The 15,833-nt window shown below is 36.6% G+C and overlaps 1 protein-coding gene across 8 annotated transcripts in view; it reads right to left on the minus strand.

Moving 5' to 3' along the window:
* Positions 1 to 256: 256 nt before the first annotated feature.
* The window catches only part of LOC120085645 (exocyst complex component SEC5A-like), a 31,290-nt gene continuing 15,713 nt past the window's right edge, over positions 257 to 15,833 (minus strand). For 2 of the 8 annotated variants that reach the window (XM_039041749.1, XM_039041752.1), the window contains exons 9-21: positions 10,912 to 11,053; positions 10,626 to 10,810; positions 10,303 to 10,446; positions 9,634 to 9,760; positions 9,338 to 9,548; positions 8,391 to 8,506; positions 8,062 to 8,296; positions 7,735 to 7,831; positions 2,876 to 2,953; positions 2,635 to 2,691; positions 2,268 to 2,417; positions 1,710 to 1,919; positions 709 to 1,175 (exon numbers count right to left, since the gene is read on the minus strand). In XM_039041749.1, coding sequence (XP_038897677.1) covers positions 966 to 1,175; positions 1,710 to 1,919; positions 2,268 to 2,417; positions 2,635 to 2,691; positions 2,876 to 2,953; positions 7,735 to 7,831; positions 8,062 to 8,296; positions 8,391 to 8,506; positions 9,338 to 9,548; positions 9,634 to 9,760; positions 10,303 to 10,446; positions 10,626 to 10,810; positions 10,912 to 11,053 — 1,962 coding nt within the window. In that variant the 3' untranslated portion in view covers positions 709 to 965. The other 6 variants (XM_039041748.1, XM_039041750.1, XR_005484004.1 and 3 more) reach the window with 5 other exon arrangements.

The raw sequence follows: 15,833 nt of genomic DNA on the forward strand, positions 1-15,833 counted from the left end.
AATCTCCAATTACAAGGAGTACTTGCCAATAACCATCGAGTAACATTGACAAGATATCACAAGATTTGGTCCCAAAAATTTAGGAACACTTTGAAAAGAAAAGAGGGGGCAAAATTTAATGCATAGACAAACTATACCTTAAAGAAATATTATCAACTTTAAGCAGCTTTTCAATTTGACCGTAAGAATTATAGCCTTGTGCCTCAATTTCTTTAATAATTTATATCTTTACAAGCAATTTTAGATCTACGAAACATTGAACATAAGATCAAAGTAAATATTTTCATTTTTCAAGTCCTATATTTCAACAATAAAACATTATGAGTTGCATCTGCTGGTAATAATATTCATTTTTATTAACATCAATGAGAGCTAAGATTCTAGTTTACCATAAAGCATACTCCTCTATTTCCTGCAGTACACCATGAAAGATTTACACCCAACTTTGAGTACTGCCACCTTTGAACCTGCCACGAGTTCCGGATTGTGTTTACCTTTTCATGTTCCGAAATCTAAATGACCAAAGTTATAATGATGCTTCTGATTGTTTCCTGATCTAGCAAACCATAGATAAACAAAATGAAAACTAAACTCTAAACTTTTTTGAAAAATTGTCAATAACAATCGAGCAAGTTTTCAAAATTTAGACAACCAGAGCACAACAATCAAGACTCAATATTTCCAAGATCGAAAGCAGCCAGTGATAACTGCATAAAACCAAGGAAATCGAACATATTATTAACACAAATATTCGTTGAAAAACATTGCATAAAACTCGGGACAAATTATGAACAGTACCACATCACTGAAATAAATAATAGACAAATTAAATACAGCAAAAACCAACCATGGAAAGAATAAAACTAGGACTACCAATGAAGATTTAATTACTTACAAGAATGAAGGAAAACCAAAATGTAGTCGTGCATTGACATAGAAAATCCATCAAACGAACAAGAATAAGGCTACAAGCGACGCCTGCTCCGGGATGAGAAACTTGGAGACCCGGTGGGAGTTGTGCCTCCTCTATAAGTGGCATTAAATGAAGTGTAAACTGCCTTGGCTGGTTCAGGAACCGAATCTAATGGAATTGACTCTGCGAAGCAAGCAGTGTTTATTCGTGTTCTCTCAAGCTCTTGTTGAAGCAACTCTGTGCTGTACTGCTGTGCCAGTGCCTGTAACATAGAAAAGATATTCGCCTTAGCCCAATGCACAGAACCGAAGTAAAAGAAAAGACATGGTTGACATATGAACCAACTATCATGTGGCAATTGGTAAAATGATATAATTCTAGACGTTGATGTAGTTTTCCTACTCCTTTTTAGACCATTTCATTATAAATTAGAGAAATAATGAAGTCCTTATGTTTTTTTTTTTTTGTGTGTGTTCTTTCAATCTAGTCCCATACATCTAAAATTTTTTTGAAGCTGTATACCTTTTTCGTTGGTAAATTTTAAAATGGGCAAATGATAAGCTTCTAATACCATTGAATTTCTAAATATTAGATAAAATGGGATTCCATCTCACACCAATTACAACATGCACCAAGGGAAGTGGTACAAGTTAAAAAGAAGGGACTAAATTGAGAAAACTCTGAAACATGAGGGACTAAAAAGTTCATGCCAAATCTAAAATGATAAAGAGTTGTCAAGATATATTTTTGAACTTTAACATGTTACAAGAATGTAATGTAAAAAGATGTTCCTTACAATGAGTTCATCTGGGGCAGTTGCTCCTTGTTGTCGTTCATCTATAGCTTCCTCGCTCCCACGAGTTGGCCGACGATTATGGCCTGGATTATCAGCTGCCTCTGTCACACTTTCAGTAGCTTTCTCCAAAAGCACTCCTTGCAAAGACTTCAAAGACTCTCTAGCGTCGGATGTGAAATAAGGATTTAATATGGTCTCAAAGTACTCAAGCTGCAAGAGGAACACAAGGCAGCAAATACCATTACAGGTTAACCATCTAAATGAAGCTGCTCCAATGCACATTAAATATTTATCATACATGCCCCATTGAACAAACAAGGGACGTGATATACATGGCATATTTCCTTCAGCTCGTTATTATTTTACCTTTTTTCTTTTTCTGTTGGAATTGGAGGATGGACAATTTATTTATTTGATTGCAGTTGATACAAACCAACTGTTCATTTTTTCTTGCAAGTTCCTCGGTTGAAATCTAAAGACATGAAAAACATCCTATATTCGACCAGAATCATATGCCAACGCAGATTTCGCTCCCCTAATGTTAAACATTAGTTTTACCTCAAGCATGAGTTGACAGAAACCATTTGTATCAAGTGACCGTAGCTCGTTTGTTCCATTTTCATCAAAAATGCTGAGAAAAGTATCAATTAAACCTTCAACAAGAATGCCTAGTGTCTTGTCCAAAAGGGGCTTACAACCAGCAAAAACCTGAAACAGTGAATTAAAACTAAGACTATAAGAGTCAACAAACCAAAACTAGTAATTAGAAGGATGGAAAGAAGCAAATGGAATGAGAACAAGAAAAGTGCAGGAGCCTTTTGTCGATGGAAATAACACCATCAGGAACGAAAATCAGAACAATGAGAATGCAATTGTTCACTTCTTGCACATAGTTGGTAATATCCTAAATTGATGATAAGATTACCTCAGCATGGACAGACACAAGAGTGTGGAGTAGCTCGACAGCTGCATCACGCACACCCTTCAAAAAGAAAAAAAAATACAAGGAAAAAAAAAAGATAAGGAAAGGAAAAAATAACGAAAAAGCAGAGAGCACTAGTTTAGGTGCTAAGTATCGAAAGAATAAAAAAATAATAAAAGAAAATAAGAGGTGGTGCTATCAATAGGAGCACTCGTGCGAACTATCTCCAGTGCAGCATACTTACTTTAACTGCAGGAGCAGCTCCCCAGTGGACTCCAGAATCCAATAGATAGTTAGTTGCAGCTGTTCTCATCAAGTTTGCCTGATGTGAAGAGAATCAACAATTAGTGCATGGATAAATAATGATTGAAAAATAAAAACTATCTGCTAATGTTCATGACCATGGAAAAGAAAACGTTGAACAATTATAAACCATCTAAACAGAACTTTGCAAAAAGCTCTGTAATTTTGCGATGATATTAGGAAAGATTTTGTTTTGTTTGGCTTTTGCCTTTACTTTTGTTTTGGCTCCTCTTGATCTAGCTGTTCTTTTTCCTTTTTTTTTCCCCTTTTTCTTATTGCCCGGTCGTGAGATTTATCATTGGATCTATAAGATTACAATTTTTCATAAAAGAAAAAAAGAAAGCACGTGATAGCTTTACATTGAAAGAAAAAATTGAGGAAATTTTTATTGAATATTGAAATTTCAAATAATACTCAATATTCGTTGGATGAACTAACTTATGTGCAATATGAGTATTTATGTACAATTTTTCATAAATACTATTTATGTGCAATATGAGTATCAATTTATCTTTAAGCTCTTAATAATACAACTGATTAGGCTAGAAGAGGGAATTCATCAACATTATCAAATAGAAACCAGTTTACTTTGTTTTATGGAAATTTGAGCTCATGGTCTCTGTTTGGGAAATCCAAAAAATAGAAATTTGGCTCTATTACTAGGTGGTTTATTCATGAACCAGAAGCTCTTTGGTGTAAAGTAAGAAAAAGTATTCACGGTATCAACTCACACTGGTGGCAAATGTCAGGGAAGTTCGGCTTGAGTTTTAGAAACCCATGGATTAGTATATCCAAAGTTTGGTTAAAATTTAATTACCTTGCTGCTTTCAAATTAGGAAATTGTAGATGAATTCATTTTTAGCTTAATTCTTGGATTAACGAGTTTTCATTCAAGTCGAGCTTTCCTCAATTGTTTAATATTGCTCATTGCCCAGGGAAGAAGTTACTTGTTCTTGGAACCTTATTTTTCATGGATTGCTCAAATAAGAAGTTTCAGATTTTCGGGTCATTGGATTTCTCCGGGAGATTCTCGGTTAATTTCCTTTCTAAGCATTTAATTTCTGTTTCCCCAATGGTTAAAGAAGGTTATCAAGCCTTGTGGAAATCCAAAAGTCCCAAGCGCATAAAGATTCTTGTTTGGATGATGTTTTTTGGTTCACTCAATCGTTCTGCTACTCCACATCACAAACTTCAGAAGCATTATTACCTCCCTCTATCTCCCCTCTGTGTTTGGCTCATGGTGAAGACTTGCAGCATTTGTTTTTTTTAATTATCATTTATCACCATCTTCCTAGTGGCGATTATTCTCTTACTTTCAGCTTCATTGTGTTTTTGGCACCTCATTTCGGGAGAATACCATCCAAATTTTGGTTGGTCTACGCTTGGCTTCTTCTTTTTTTTTTTTTTTTTTTTAATGAAATCAACAACTTTCATTGAGAAAAAATGAAAGAATACAGGGCATCCAAAAAAAACAAGCCCACAAAAACACCCTCTCTAAAGGGTTTCCAACTAAGTAAAGAATAATTATAAAAAACCTTCGAGACCGAAGCCCAAAGCAAAACATGAAACCTCACTGAGGACCAAACCTCACTAGAATCCTTTTCCAGAACTCTAAAAACCCTATTGTTCCTCTCCCCCACAAACATCCCACTCCAACTAACCACAAAAAACGACTTCTCACTAAAAGACGGATGGAGGAGGTACTCCCTGATTATCACACGAACATCTTTTTGGCCAACAATCTAAACCTCAAGCTCCTGCAGGAAGCAAATCCACACAAACCTCGCAAACTAACAGTCCAAAGAAGATGATTCAAGTCTTCCTCCACCTTCCGACAAAGAATACAGCAAAAAGGACCCATTAACGAGGTCATCTTCTTAACAAGCCTATCCAAAGTGTCCACCCAACCTAGTAGAACTTGCCAAAAGAACTTAATTTTCTTTGGTATTTTAATCCTCCAAACCACATCAAAGAACGACTCACTAACAAGAGATGGATCCAACAACCTAAAAAAGGACTTACAAGAAAAACCCTCAATAGGATTAGAACTCCAACCCAAACATCCCTTCTCCCCCTCCCTAAAATTGCACTCTTCCAACAAAGAAAGGAGAGAGGAAACCACCATCGTCTCCCTATTAGATAAATGACGACGGAACCCGAAAGAAGAAAGACACAACTCTCCAACCAAACTACACTTGGCTTCTTGTTCTCAACTCTTATGGTCCAATGCAATTAAAGCTCCTTTGTCTGAGATTTGGTTTGAATGAAATCAACGGGTTTGTAATGATAAATCACTTCCTTGGCTTGATGGTTTCGGTTCAGCTCGTCCTTTTGCTTCTTCTCAGTGTTCTCTACCTAAAAATTTTTCTAATTATTATATCCAAGATATTTGTTTGAATTGGAGAGCTTTTATCTTTCTAATTTAGTTTTGTACTCTTTAACTTCTATGTTAGTATCTTATATTTTGAGTATCAGTCTCTTTTCATTATATCAATGAAAAGTCTTGTTTCTTTTTTTTTAAAAAAAAAGGGGGAAATTGAGCTCTTATCGAATAGAAAGGAAAGAAACATAAGAATATTATACCATTTCTTTGTAAACTATAACAAAAAATTTGTAACTTGGTTTTCTTGGTAAGAAAATGATTCTTATTAAGAAAGTTGAACTGGGAAAAAACAATTACAAGATCTCCAATTGAGCTATTAAAAAAGAGAAATAATCACAAAAATCCAGCTTGTAGAAACTCGAGAGGGAGTATTGAAATGTAGAGTAATCCTAAGCTCCCTCTCCCAAGAGTCTGCATACCCTTATAACCATCATATCCTCTCAAGCCCTAAATAACAAAGCCAGCTTGCTATAAAAGTTTCCCTCCCTCCCTATNAATGTCTGTGATCAATAAGTGAGAGTATTCGTGACAACTTAAAACTAATTAATTTAGGGGGAAAAAAACTTTTATATTAAAAATAATAATAATAATAAATAAATAAATAAATAAAAATCCCCATTGTGAAGGAGACCCATTTCATTGCATCGGTTCATTCAAATTTTTAAGAGCTACTTTGAATACTAAATATCACATTAAATATTCAGGATTCTTTTTTCTAAAGCAGAAAGCTTCCCAACTATATACATTTAAATCTCCTTTTCTATTCTATTTTTTCTTTTTGTCCTCCTCCATTTTTTCGGGATAGGAAACAGAAATATATCTATATTCATATCTGAAACAAGATTTCATGATGAAAAAGAAAAGTAAAGCAGAACATAAGGTTATCAGTCACCCTCAACATCTTTTTGACCTACAGTAAAAGAAAATTCATCTATCAGTTCGGCATTTCTTCACTATAAATAAATATACATCTACACCCTTTTCAAACATTCCTAAGTCATCAAACTTGTCTCGAACATTCTTATATCTTTCAAACTACAATATCCAGCATACCGACAAACAAAACCAGTAGACAACAACTTTTATGGAGCCTCTCCATTAAGTTAAAAATAATAACAATAATCAATCATTTAAATTAAAATATTTATACATAACTAAATTCAAGATCATATATAAAAATAAGTTTCAAGAAAAAGAAAATGCATGATTCGCATTGAATGTGGAAAAAGACATCATATTTGTGAATAACAAGTGGTTAAAAACCCAACTCAACTTGGTGGATTGAATGAATTGTGTGAACCAAGTCATAGCGAAACTGTAAGTTACCACAATTTCAAAACCACACACCTGACAAAAGGATGCTGCTTAAATTTAGGAGTAAAAAGACTACAGAGCTAGAAGCATGATGGAACAATCTGAACCACATGCTTGCCGAAAAGACTATTACAAAGGGACAAGAAAGTAGCTAACAAAGAATTGGGGAGGGGGGTGGGGGAGATGGAGAGTTATAGAGCTTTGAAAAGGAGACGATGTAAAGAATATGGGTGAAAGAGAGAATTAAAATAAAAGAACTATGTAAGCTGCACGTTTGAACAAGGCTCTTCTTTTCTAGTTTTCTTTTCCTTTTCCTTGGATGATAATCTCTCTCCAGCGACTAATATATATATATATATATCCACATCTTGAGAAGCTATTTCAAATAAGATGTTACTTGTTTAAACACATAAATTATCTATAATCGATGCTGAATATTTGATTGTGAAGGAACAATTAAATGTGCTACTATACATCAGCTCGAGAACAATGTGGACCCCTCTCTACACACTGATATAGCCAGTTTAGAAGATTTTGCATTGATGGTTTTATTTCTAGAGGTGTTTTTGATTGAGCACCAAGCAAGTCAGTTTGTTTGGGCTTCATTTTCAAGCTAATCTTCGAGTTACAAGTTTTTCCTTCTGTTGGTAGTCCATTTGGTAGGATCTTTCTGTCTCATGAAGTTTTGGAACGGTATTAAAGTATCAAATAGTTTTTGAAGTCCTCTTCGCTACTTTACATTGTCCTTGTTGCTCTAATATTTTCCTCTGTATCTTTTGTATTTTCAAGGCAGCCTTCCCATGTATTTTCTCCTTTATGTAGCTTGTCCATGAGCATTAGTCTCATTTCATTTTTCAATGAAAAGTTTCATAAAACATGTGGACCCCACTAAGGTTTGTGAAGATGTGGATTACTCACTCCTCTTTTCAAAATGTATGCAAGAAAGGTGGATTACTCGCTCCTCTTGTCAAAATATATACAAGAAAGGTGGGACTCAGGGATGATGAGAATATACTTCTAACAAAAAAGCAGGAATCAGTATCGATAGTTGTTGCTGTAAAGTAATAAATTCCATATAAAATTAGAATGGATTTTAGCAATACCTTTGCATATGTGTACTGTTCAAGGACCTTTTCTTCAAGTGCAGAAAAGGACATAACAAGATCTTGGAGGTCACTGGTATCCTCCTCAGTTTTTACCCTAGAATGAAGGGAGGGTGTTAGTGGAGAACCCGCAAATACATAGAACTTTTCAGCATCCATAGTCTCGATCACAGGGAGTTCAAAGTAAATCAAAATTAAAAAATATATAAAGCACTTCAGTTAAATATTATACATCACATGTCAACCATGAAATTTTATACCACATCTAGGAAAAGTATTATTAGAAACCTGAAGGATAAAACAGTATATCTGCTGGGGAAACACTACCTAGAATGCGACCAAATATGCTTGTACTTGCTGTACAATTCACATGAAAGCTCATCTTTGCAAAAACCAATATTGCTCAAGACTATTAACAATTGTTGATGTGGATTCACAAGACTCCCAGGCATATCTAAAAGTAGCTTTTCTTGCAAATCATGAGAAAATCCATTCTGCAAGTGTGGACTGTCTTTGTTTTGTTTGTTTTGGGTAAGCCCACTTCCAATATTCTCCAGATGACCTAGACAAGGTATGCACAAAATGATGTATATCATAGCTATAATTAAGAAATATTTTCATGCAAGTATAACAAAAGAAGTTGAAGCATATAGTACCTGCAAAATCAAGGAAACAGTTCAAAAATGCAAGTCTAACAGATTCCTCAATTTCTTGAAGTAGAAAAAATATTTCCTCCGACTTCGAAGCCTCGCTTGTTAAAGACTGAACCATACTGAAATTTAATGTAACTAAGAATCAGTTAAATAGAAATAAGTATTATTCTTTCAAAAGGAAGTTTTTGTCTACATCTCCAAAGAAGGTAGATCTTGCAGTGACATTTTGCTAAACCGGATGTGCATGTATAAATTTCTCTTACGAATAACTGAAACTTCATCCTAATAAAGAGAATAGATAAACATTGCACTCTATGCCCAAATGCCAATATATTACTTATGAACCAGGATATTATCTTCCCGCTCTCATTTCTCATTACTTGTATCCACACAATGATTACATATCCTGTGTTTCATAGTACACGATAACAAGTACAAAAAGAACATCAAAGCAATGCAATTAGAGATTTCCAATTATTTGAAAAAAAAAAAATGAAACCACATACCTGAATCTATCGAATGCCAGTATAATTAATTATAGCACTAATGACTTTCATCTCATTATTACGATAAAATGAAATTATATCAATATCAAATCAGGTTATGGGTGGCATTTCATATCTTCCCTTTTCTATTTCTTTTTAATTTCAATCTAACCATCATTACTTGACTTCAACGTTTATGCATGGTAGTCACAAACATAAACCCTTAGCGCATCATACCAATGCAGTTAGCAATTTCTATTATTTTAAATGTAAATGAAACCCCATATCTGAACAAATCTCACTATCACAAGCCCGAACTAATTTTTTATGGCATTGTAAGGCATTAATATATATAGAATAGTCGTCAAAGAGCACAATAGATACTCCTGTGATAAGACCTCTGCTTTATTCATTCTCTTCTTTGTGGTACAAGGAACAGAAATACAGAAAGCTTCAGAGACTTACAAATTTATTTGATCCATTGCTGACGACATGATAGATCGAAATGCTAGAGGCAAGAAAGAGATTGTGTATGGAGATTTATTCCTCTCAATAATTGACACAGGGACCCATGTTTCATCTTTTGAAATTTTTACAATGGAAGCTCGCATCCAGGCACAAAGCCTTAAAATATAAATCTTTGTCACCTCTGATTGAAGCGTTCGCAGTGCAATTACTGTAATCACAAAAAGAAAAAGAAAAAAACATGTGAATGATTGCAGCAGGCAGACAAAATTTAGATATAAATGATGTCTAGATACCAGCACTTGAAGGAGCTGATTCCTTCACTTCGAAAGCTTGGCACGCGCTAGATATTTCATTTATGGCATCACTCATGTACGGCAGAAGGATATTTGATTCTTCAAGCTCGCGAAAGGTGCTGTGAACCTGACAAGTTAAGTATTTTACATAAATTTACTAAGGGCATGTACACCATGAAGGAACCAATTGTAAACAGTAAACACTGACTGATTAAGTTCGTATCTCTGAGTAGCCAAAACAAAAAGACATTTTCTTAAAATCCAGCTCAAAAGGGAGAATATAATTACGTATAAAGGACGCAAAATAAATATTGTAGTAATTAGAAGATACAAAAAAGGTATTTAGTTGTCCTCCCAAGGCCAAGGAGATAAAAAACTTCTCCCTGCTAAGTGATGCAAAAAGAAAATAAAGGGTAACTACAAAATTTCCAGTAACAAAAGCCAACTACATGAATGATAACCCCTCCTCGGTGTCTTGGGGAGATACTCTCCCTATCTTGAAGAGACATCTCTTCACGGATGGTAGGAGAGTACCCTTCAAAAACAGAGTCAATAGTGATAACCAAAATGCTTATTCTAACATCAGTAAAATTATAGAGACAAAATCATCCAGTACCATAATTGCAGTGATTATTAAGATATAAGCATAACTGTCAACTGCACTCTCACCTTTACTTCATATGCAGATAGTGTACTGCGTATCATCCCAGTAACTTCCTCGAGAGAATGATTTGAGTACTTCCCCTCACCAACCTTGTCCTCATTTTTGTTAGCCGAGGTGTTGGCATTTGATTCAGCAGAAACTTGAGAAGACTGAAATTATCGAAATCGAGCATCAAGATACATGGAAGTTAAGCAAAACTTAATCTTATCCTCACAATCACTAAGAATTAGAGAAGTGATTTAAAAATAACAGATTCACATATTCAAGACAACTTGCAGCAGATCACGAACTGATCTGGCATCTTGACGGAAAAAGCATGTCAAAATACCTTGGCAAATTTCCCACTGAAAACAGAAAGAGCAGTTTTCCAAAACACTGGTATGTGATGGATAAGTACAGCAGTCAATCTCTGAATATATCTAGCTCTAAGAGCATCAACTTCTTCACTATTTACTTCCACAGGTTCTACACCCACTGGGAGACGACCATCCACAGCAGAAGAATGATCAACATCTGACTGACGACAATAACAAAAAAAATAATATAAATTAAGGACATAGTCAATTTAATAAATTTGCTCAAATTATCATAAGAATCATCTTTACAGATTTCACCTACAGATTGATCAAGATCATGTTGAATCTGCCGCCATCTTGCATCAGCAACAGCTCTTTCACGCATCTTATTATTCAATGCTTCCATTCTTGACTCGTGATCTAAGGTGCACTTTTCAAGAAAACCTCGTATCTTGTGATTCTATGAAAGAAAACATAAAGTAGCCCAGTGAGCTGATCGTTTTTTACTAAATCTAAAACCTTGACTTCCAAAGTAATCAATTCACTTACACATGAAAGGATGAGGGGAAAGGAAAAGAAAAAGATACAGATCAGGAAAATGCATTTTATTCCCTTCATTATGTTAAGAAACCATTCCAATCATCACCAAAAGTTATACAGAACAGAGAAAAAATCGGCTACAAGCAAAGGCTTTACAAAAGGTGTTCCAGGCTCAAGTGTGGATGACACTTATTAGTTGTTACCATCGCTAAGGCCAATGGTTCGATTCTCCAATATCACAATTGTTGAACTCAAATAAAATAAAATAAGTGCTCAACTTTTCATCAATAAAAAAGAAGATAATTACAAACTCCATGGAAACTGGCAATTAGAAACCAAGATTATCACTCACATATTTCCTAGAAAATTTCCAAAGACGTCACCCAACACAGGAAGCATGAGTGAGAACCAAAAAGTGTCAGTCACATGCTCCCAATGCTCGAATTGCTAAATTCAATCAGCCATTTGTAGTAACCAATGCATTAAGAACTGGCTTAGGGGTTGTTTTACAGCGGAAGAAATGGTCAATTGTCTTCTTTAGTCACATTTTGTCCACTACAGCTTGGGCTAAATCCATATACAAAGGGAAATTGGTGGTTGTAGTACACTGCTGGTGCCCAATTTGTTGGGTAAGAATTTATTGTCTGGACGGATCAGGGAGCTTTAAGATATCTGTTAGAATCAAGAGTTATCGTCGGAGTATCAACATTGGAAGTTACTCAGGTATGGTTTCGAGATGAATATAATTTGGGTAAGGAGAATAAAGCTACAGGCACATCATCTCCTTAACCACCAACCATAGTCAATTTGGCAACATTATCCATCCATGACATCTTAGATGTAGATGTTGAAACGATTAAAGAGGAGGTTGCAAAAGACATTTGCCACACATGTGGTAAGGCAGGACATTGGACCAGGGAATGCATGGCTCCCCGCTGCCACCTGAGGACTTGCGGCATTGCAATAATTGCTATAAGTAAGGTCATCTAGCATCTGATTGTACTAATGAGAAGGCATGCCAAAATTGCAAGAAGACAGACCATCTTGCTTGCAATTGTCCAAATGAGCCTATTTGCAACTTGTGTAATGTATCAGAGCATGTGGCCAGACAGTGTCCAAAGTCCAACGTCATCAGAGACCAAGGAGATTGAGGCATCAGCAATGGTGATGGCAGTGTATGAGATGGTGTTAGTGGTTGCCGAGACCTTATGCATTGGCACAGCTTGGCCATATGAGTAGGGATTGCATGGGCCCTTTGATGATCTGCCATAACTGCGAGGGACATGGTCACCTGGCATATGAATGCCCTTCTAGCCGATTTATGGAGCATTATCCCAGGAGGTACTGATCTTCAGAAGTGCTAAACATGTCTTCAAGATGGTTAGACCTTCTGACTTTACTTTGAGTTTAGACAATTCAAATGCTAAACTCTATAGATTGCTTTACTTGCTTGCATTGTACTATTTGCTTGTGCGATTTACCGAACACTATTTTACGCTTTAGACGATAGATTTCCAGTAATGTTGATCTTGGTTCTATAATAATTGTCGATGAAGAAACTGTGCATTTATTGATCTATGCTTTGAGACATTTTTCCCAATGAATATTGGAGTTCTTTTGCTATTTTCTTTATATTCTCCAACACTATAGGATCAAAGTAGTCATGTTGTTGTGTTCTTGAGTATGTTTCCATCTCATAATACGTATATGAATATATGACTGATTCTTTGATTTCTTGAATAGGAATCAATCTTTCTTGGTCATGTTCTAACCAAATGAGTAATTTCGAGCCTTAAATGTCCTTTTGGGGTTGTAAAATCTTATTCTTGATGATTCTTTAATTTTCTTCTTTCTTGGCGTGAATTTTAAAGGTTTCCCCTAAATAGATGTGGGTTGTTTTGTTTGGCAACGAACACAACACTCAAAGCTCCCTCTTGTGATAGACATCACCAAGAGTTTCCCGGTCTTCCACCAACGGCAATCAACATTCGACCAAACAGTTGTTCTAATACCAAATTAATGTAGCCTAAGTAGCCTCAAGGAGTATGTTAGGTTCCAGCTCCTGTAACCAACTTAAACAACATGAGAAACAAGAATTTACACCAGAAAAATAGGGTATTCACCCTTATCGACTATTATTTATATCCCAGGTGAATGTTTGCACAAAAACTATAATGACTCAGCCACTAACAAAAGAAAGAAACCAAAACAAGGATTCAAAAAAGAAAAGAAAAACCCAACAACACCAGCCAAGTCGAGAGGGCTAGCTTTCTCTCCTTCGGCTTCGAATGCTTCACCTCCAAATTATTTCCTGCCCTCTATGCCTCCCTCCATTCCGTTATAAAGCACAGCCTCGTGGTCCCCTCTCCCTATGATTCCCTCATCCAAACGGTTATAATCTTCCTCCACTATCCTAGGAGTAATCCCTCCTTTACCCCTCCTCTTGTATGCAGGCCATGCTTCTTTTCAACACTGTCCCCATCATTGAGAATAATTCCTTCCAAAAATGACTGAGGAAGATTTGGTCTCGATCTGTCACTATGGATTTGGGAAAGTCGCATGACCTCTTGGATGAAAGCCTCAGCCACTTGCTTTGCAGTGAAAGGATGTTTTAATCATACGAAATGAGCATACTTGCTAAGTCTGTCCACAACCACCATGATAACATCAAATCCTTCTGATTTGGGCAACCCTTCTACAAAATCCATCGTTAAGTCATCCCAAACTTGTTCAGGTATAGGTAACGATTGTAACAGCCCAACTGGTTTCAAGGATTCTGCCTTATTCCGTTGACACGTGTCACATTGCTCCACATACTTCTTAATATCCACCTTCATTCCCTGCCAATATACTTCCCTAGACATCCTCTTGTATGTTCGAAGGAAACCTAAATGCCCACCGAGTACCGAGTCATGGAAGGTATGCAACATCGAGGGTATCATCGAGGATTTCTTGGACAGCACCAATCTCCCTTTATAAAGTAGCTTCCCATGACACAACTGATAATTGGCCTTTCCCTCAGGATCTTCTTTGAGTTTAGCTATTATGGCATGGAGCTCTTCATCTTCTTGGACCCCACCGAGTATCCTGTCAACATCGGGTAAAGCCGGTGCGGACATTGCCATCAGTTCTTCGGTAGGGGGAATTCGGGAGACTGCATCAGCTACTTTGTTCGTGAGACCAGGCTGATACAAAATCTCAAAATCATATCCCAACAATTTGGTTAACCACCTTTGCTGTGGTTGTACTTCCCATTGCTCAATCAAAGATTTCAACGCCTTTTGATCCGATACTACGGTGAATTTGCTTCCCAAGAGGTAATGCCTCCATTTTTGGACAGCCAACACTACTACCATCCGTTCACGCTCGTAGACCGACTTTCCTTGTGCTCGTGGAGACAGTTTTTTACTAAAATATGCAATCGGCTTCAAATTTTGAGTAAGCACTGCTCCCAACCCATGCCTCGAAGCATTCATTTCAATCAAAAAAGGCATTGAGAAGTCTGGTAACGCTAGCATCGGAAGTGAAGTCATGGCCTGCTTCAGTTCTTAGAAGGCGCGATTCGCTCGCTCGTCCCAATGGAAGGCATTTTTCTGTAATAACTAAGTCAGAGCTGCTATTTGACCATACTTTTGTACAAACCGTCAATAGTATCCCGTGAGGCCTTAAAAACCCCTCAATTCTGTTACTGTAGTAGGCCTTGGCCATTGCAACATCACTTTTACTTTCTCCCCATCGGCTTCCACCACTTCTTGTGACACCCAATGACCGAGATATTGAATTCTAAGCTGAAAAAATATGCACTTCTTATTTGCAAATAGTTTATGATCTCTCAAAAGCTTGAAGACCACAGCCAAATGGGTTTCATGAGTGGTAATGTCAGGGTTGTAGACTAGTATGTCATAAAAAAAAAACCAAGATGAACCTCCTAGGAATGGCTTGAAGATCTGGTTCATCAATGATTGGAATGTTGCTGGTGCATTAGTCAATTCGAAAGGCATGACAAGGAACTCGTAATGGTCTTCGTGCATCCGGAAGGTTGTCTTCTCAACGTCTTTTTCCCTCGTACGGATTTGGTTATACCTAACCTTAGGTCTAGTTTGGAGTAAACCGCAGAACCATGGAGCTCATCAAGTAATTCCTCGATCACTGGGATAGGGAATTTGTCAGCAATCGTTATTTGATTCAATTTCCTGTAATCAGTGTTTTTAAATGCCCAAGGTGCCTTAAGGCGCAATGGCCCTCTAGAACCTAGGCGCAAGGCGCACAAAAAGCGCGGGCTTTTTTTTGTGAGGCGCACTATATATAAAAATATTACATTGAAAAGATAGAGTATAATTGAAGTGGAAATATGGAAAAAAGGGACCCAAAACACAAGAAACTAAAACTTGATCCTTTTAGTTAATAAAGAAGGAAAATCCTTAACTATTACTATTTTTTAAAAATAATTGAAAAGCCCCAAGGCGCAGGGCTTTGATCCTTGGGGCTTCACAAAAGGCGCACGCCTAAGACGTGCCTTATTTTGTGAGCCTCGCTTTTCAAGGCGAGGCGCCGGACCTGCGCCTAGGCGCACGCCCGAAAGAGCTTTTTAAAACATTGCCTGTTATCCACACAAGATCTCCAACTTCCATCTTTCTTCTTCACCAATAATACTGGACTAGAATAGGGGCTTCGACTAGGCCTAATAATTCCCACCTCGA

Source organism: Benincasa hispida, chromosome 9, assembly GCF_009727055.1.
Source record: "Benincasa hispida cultivar B227 chromosome 9, ASM972705v1, whole genome shotgun sequence".
Taxonomy (NCBI): Eukaryota; Viridiplantae; Streptophyta; class Magnoliopsida; order Cucurbitales; family Cucurbitaceae; genus Benincasa; species Benincasa hispida.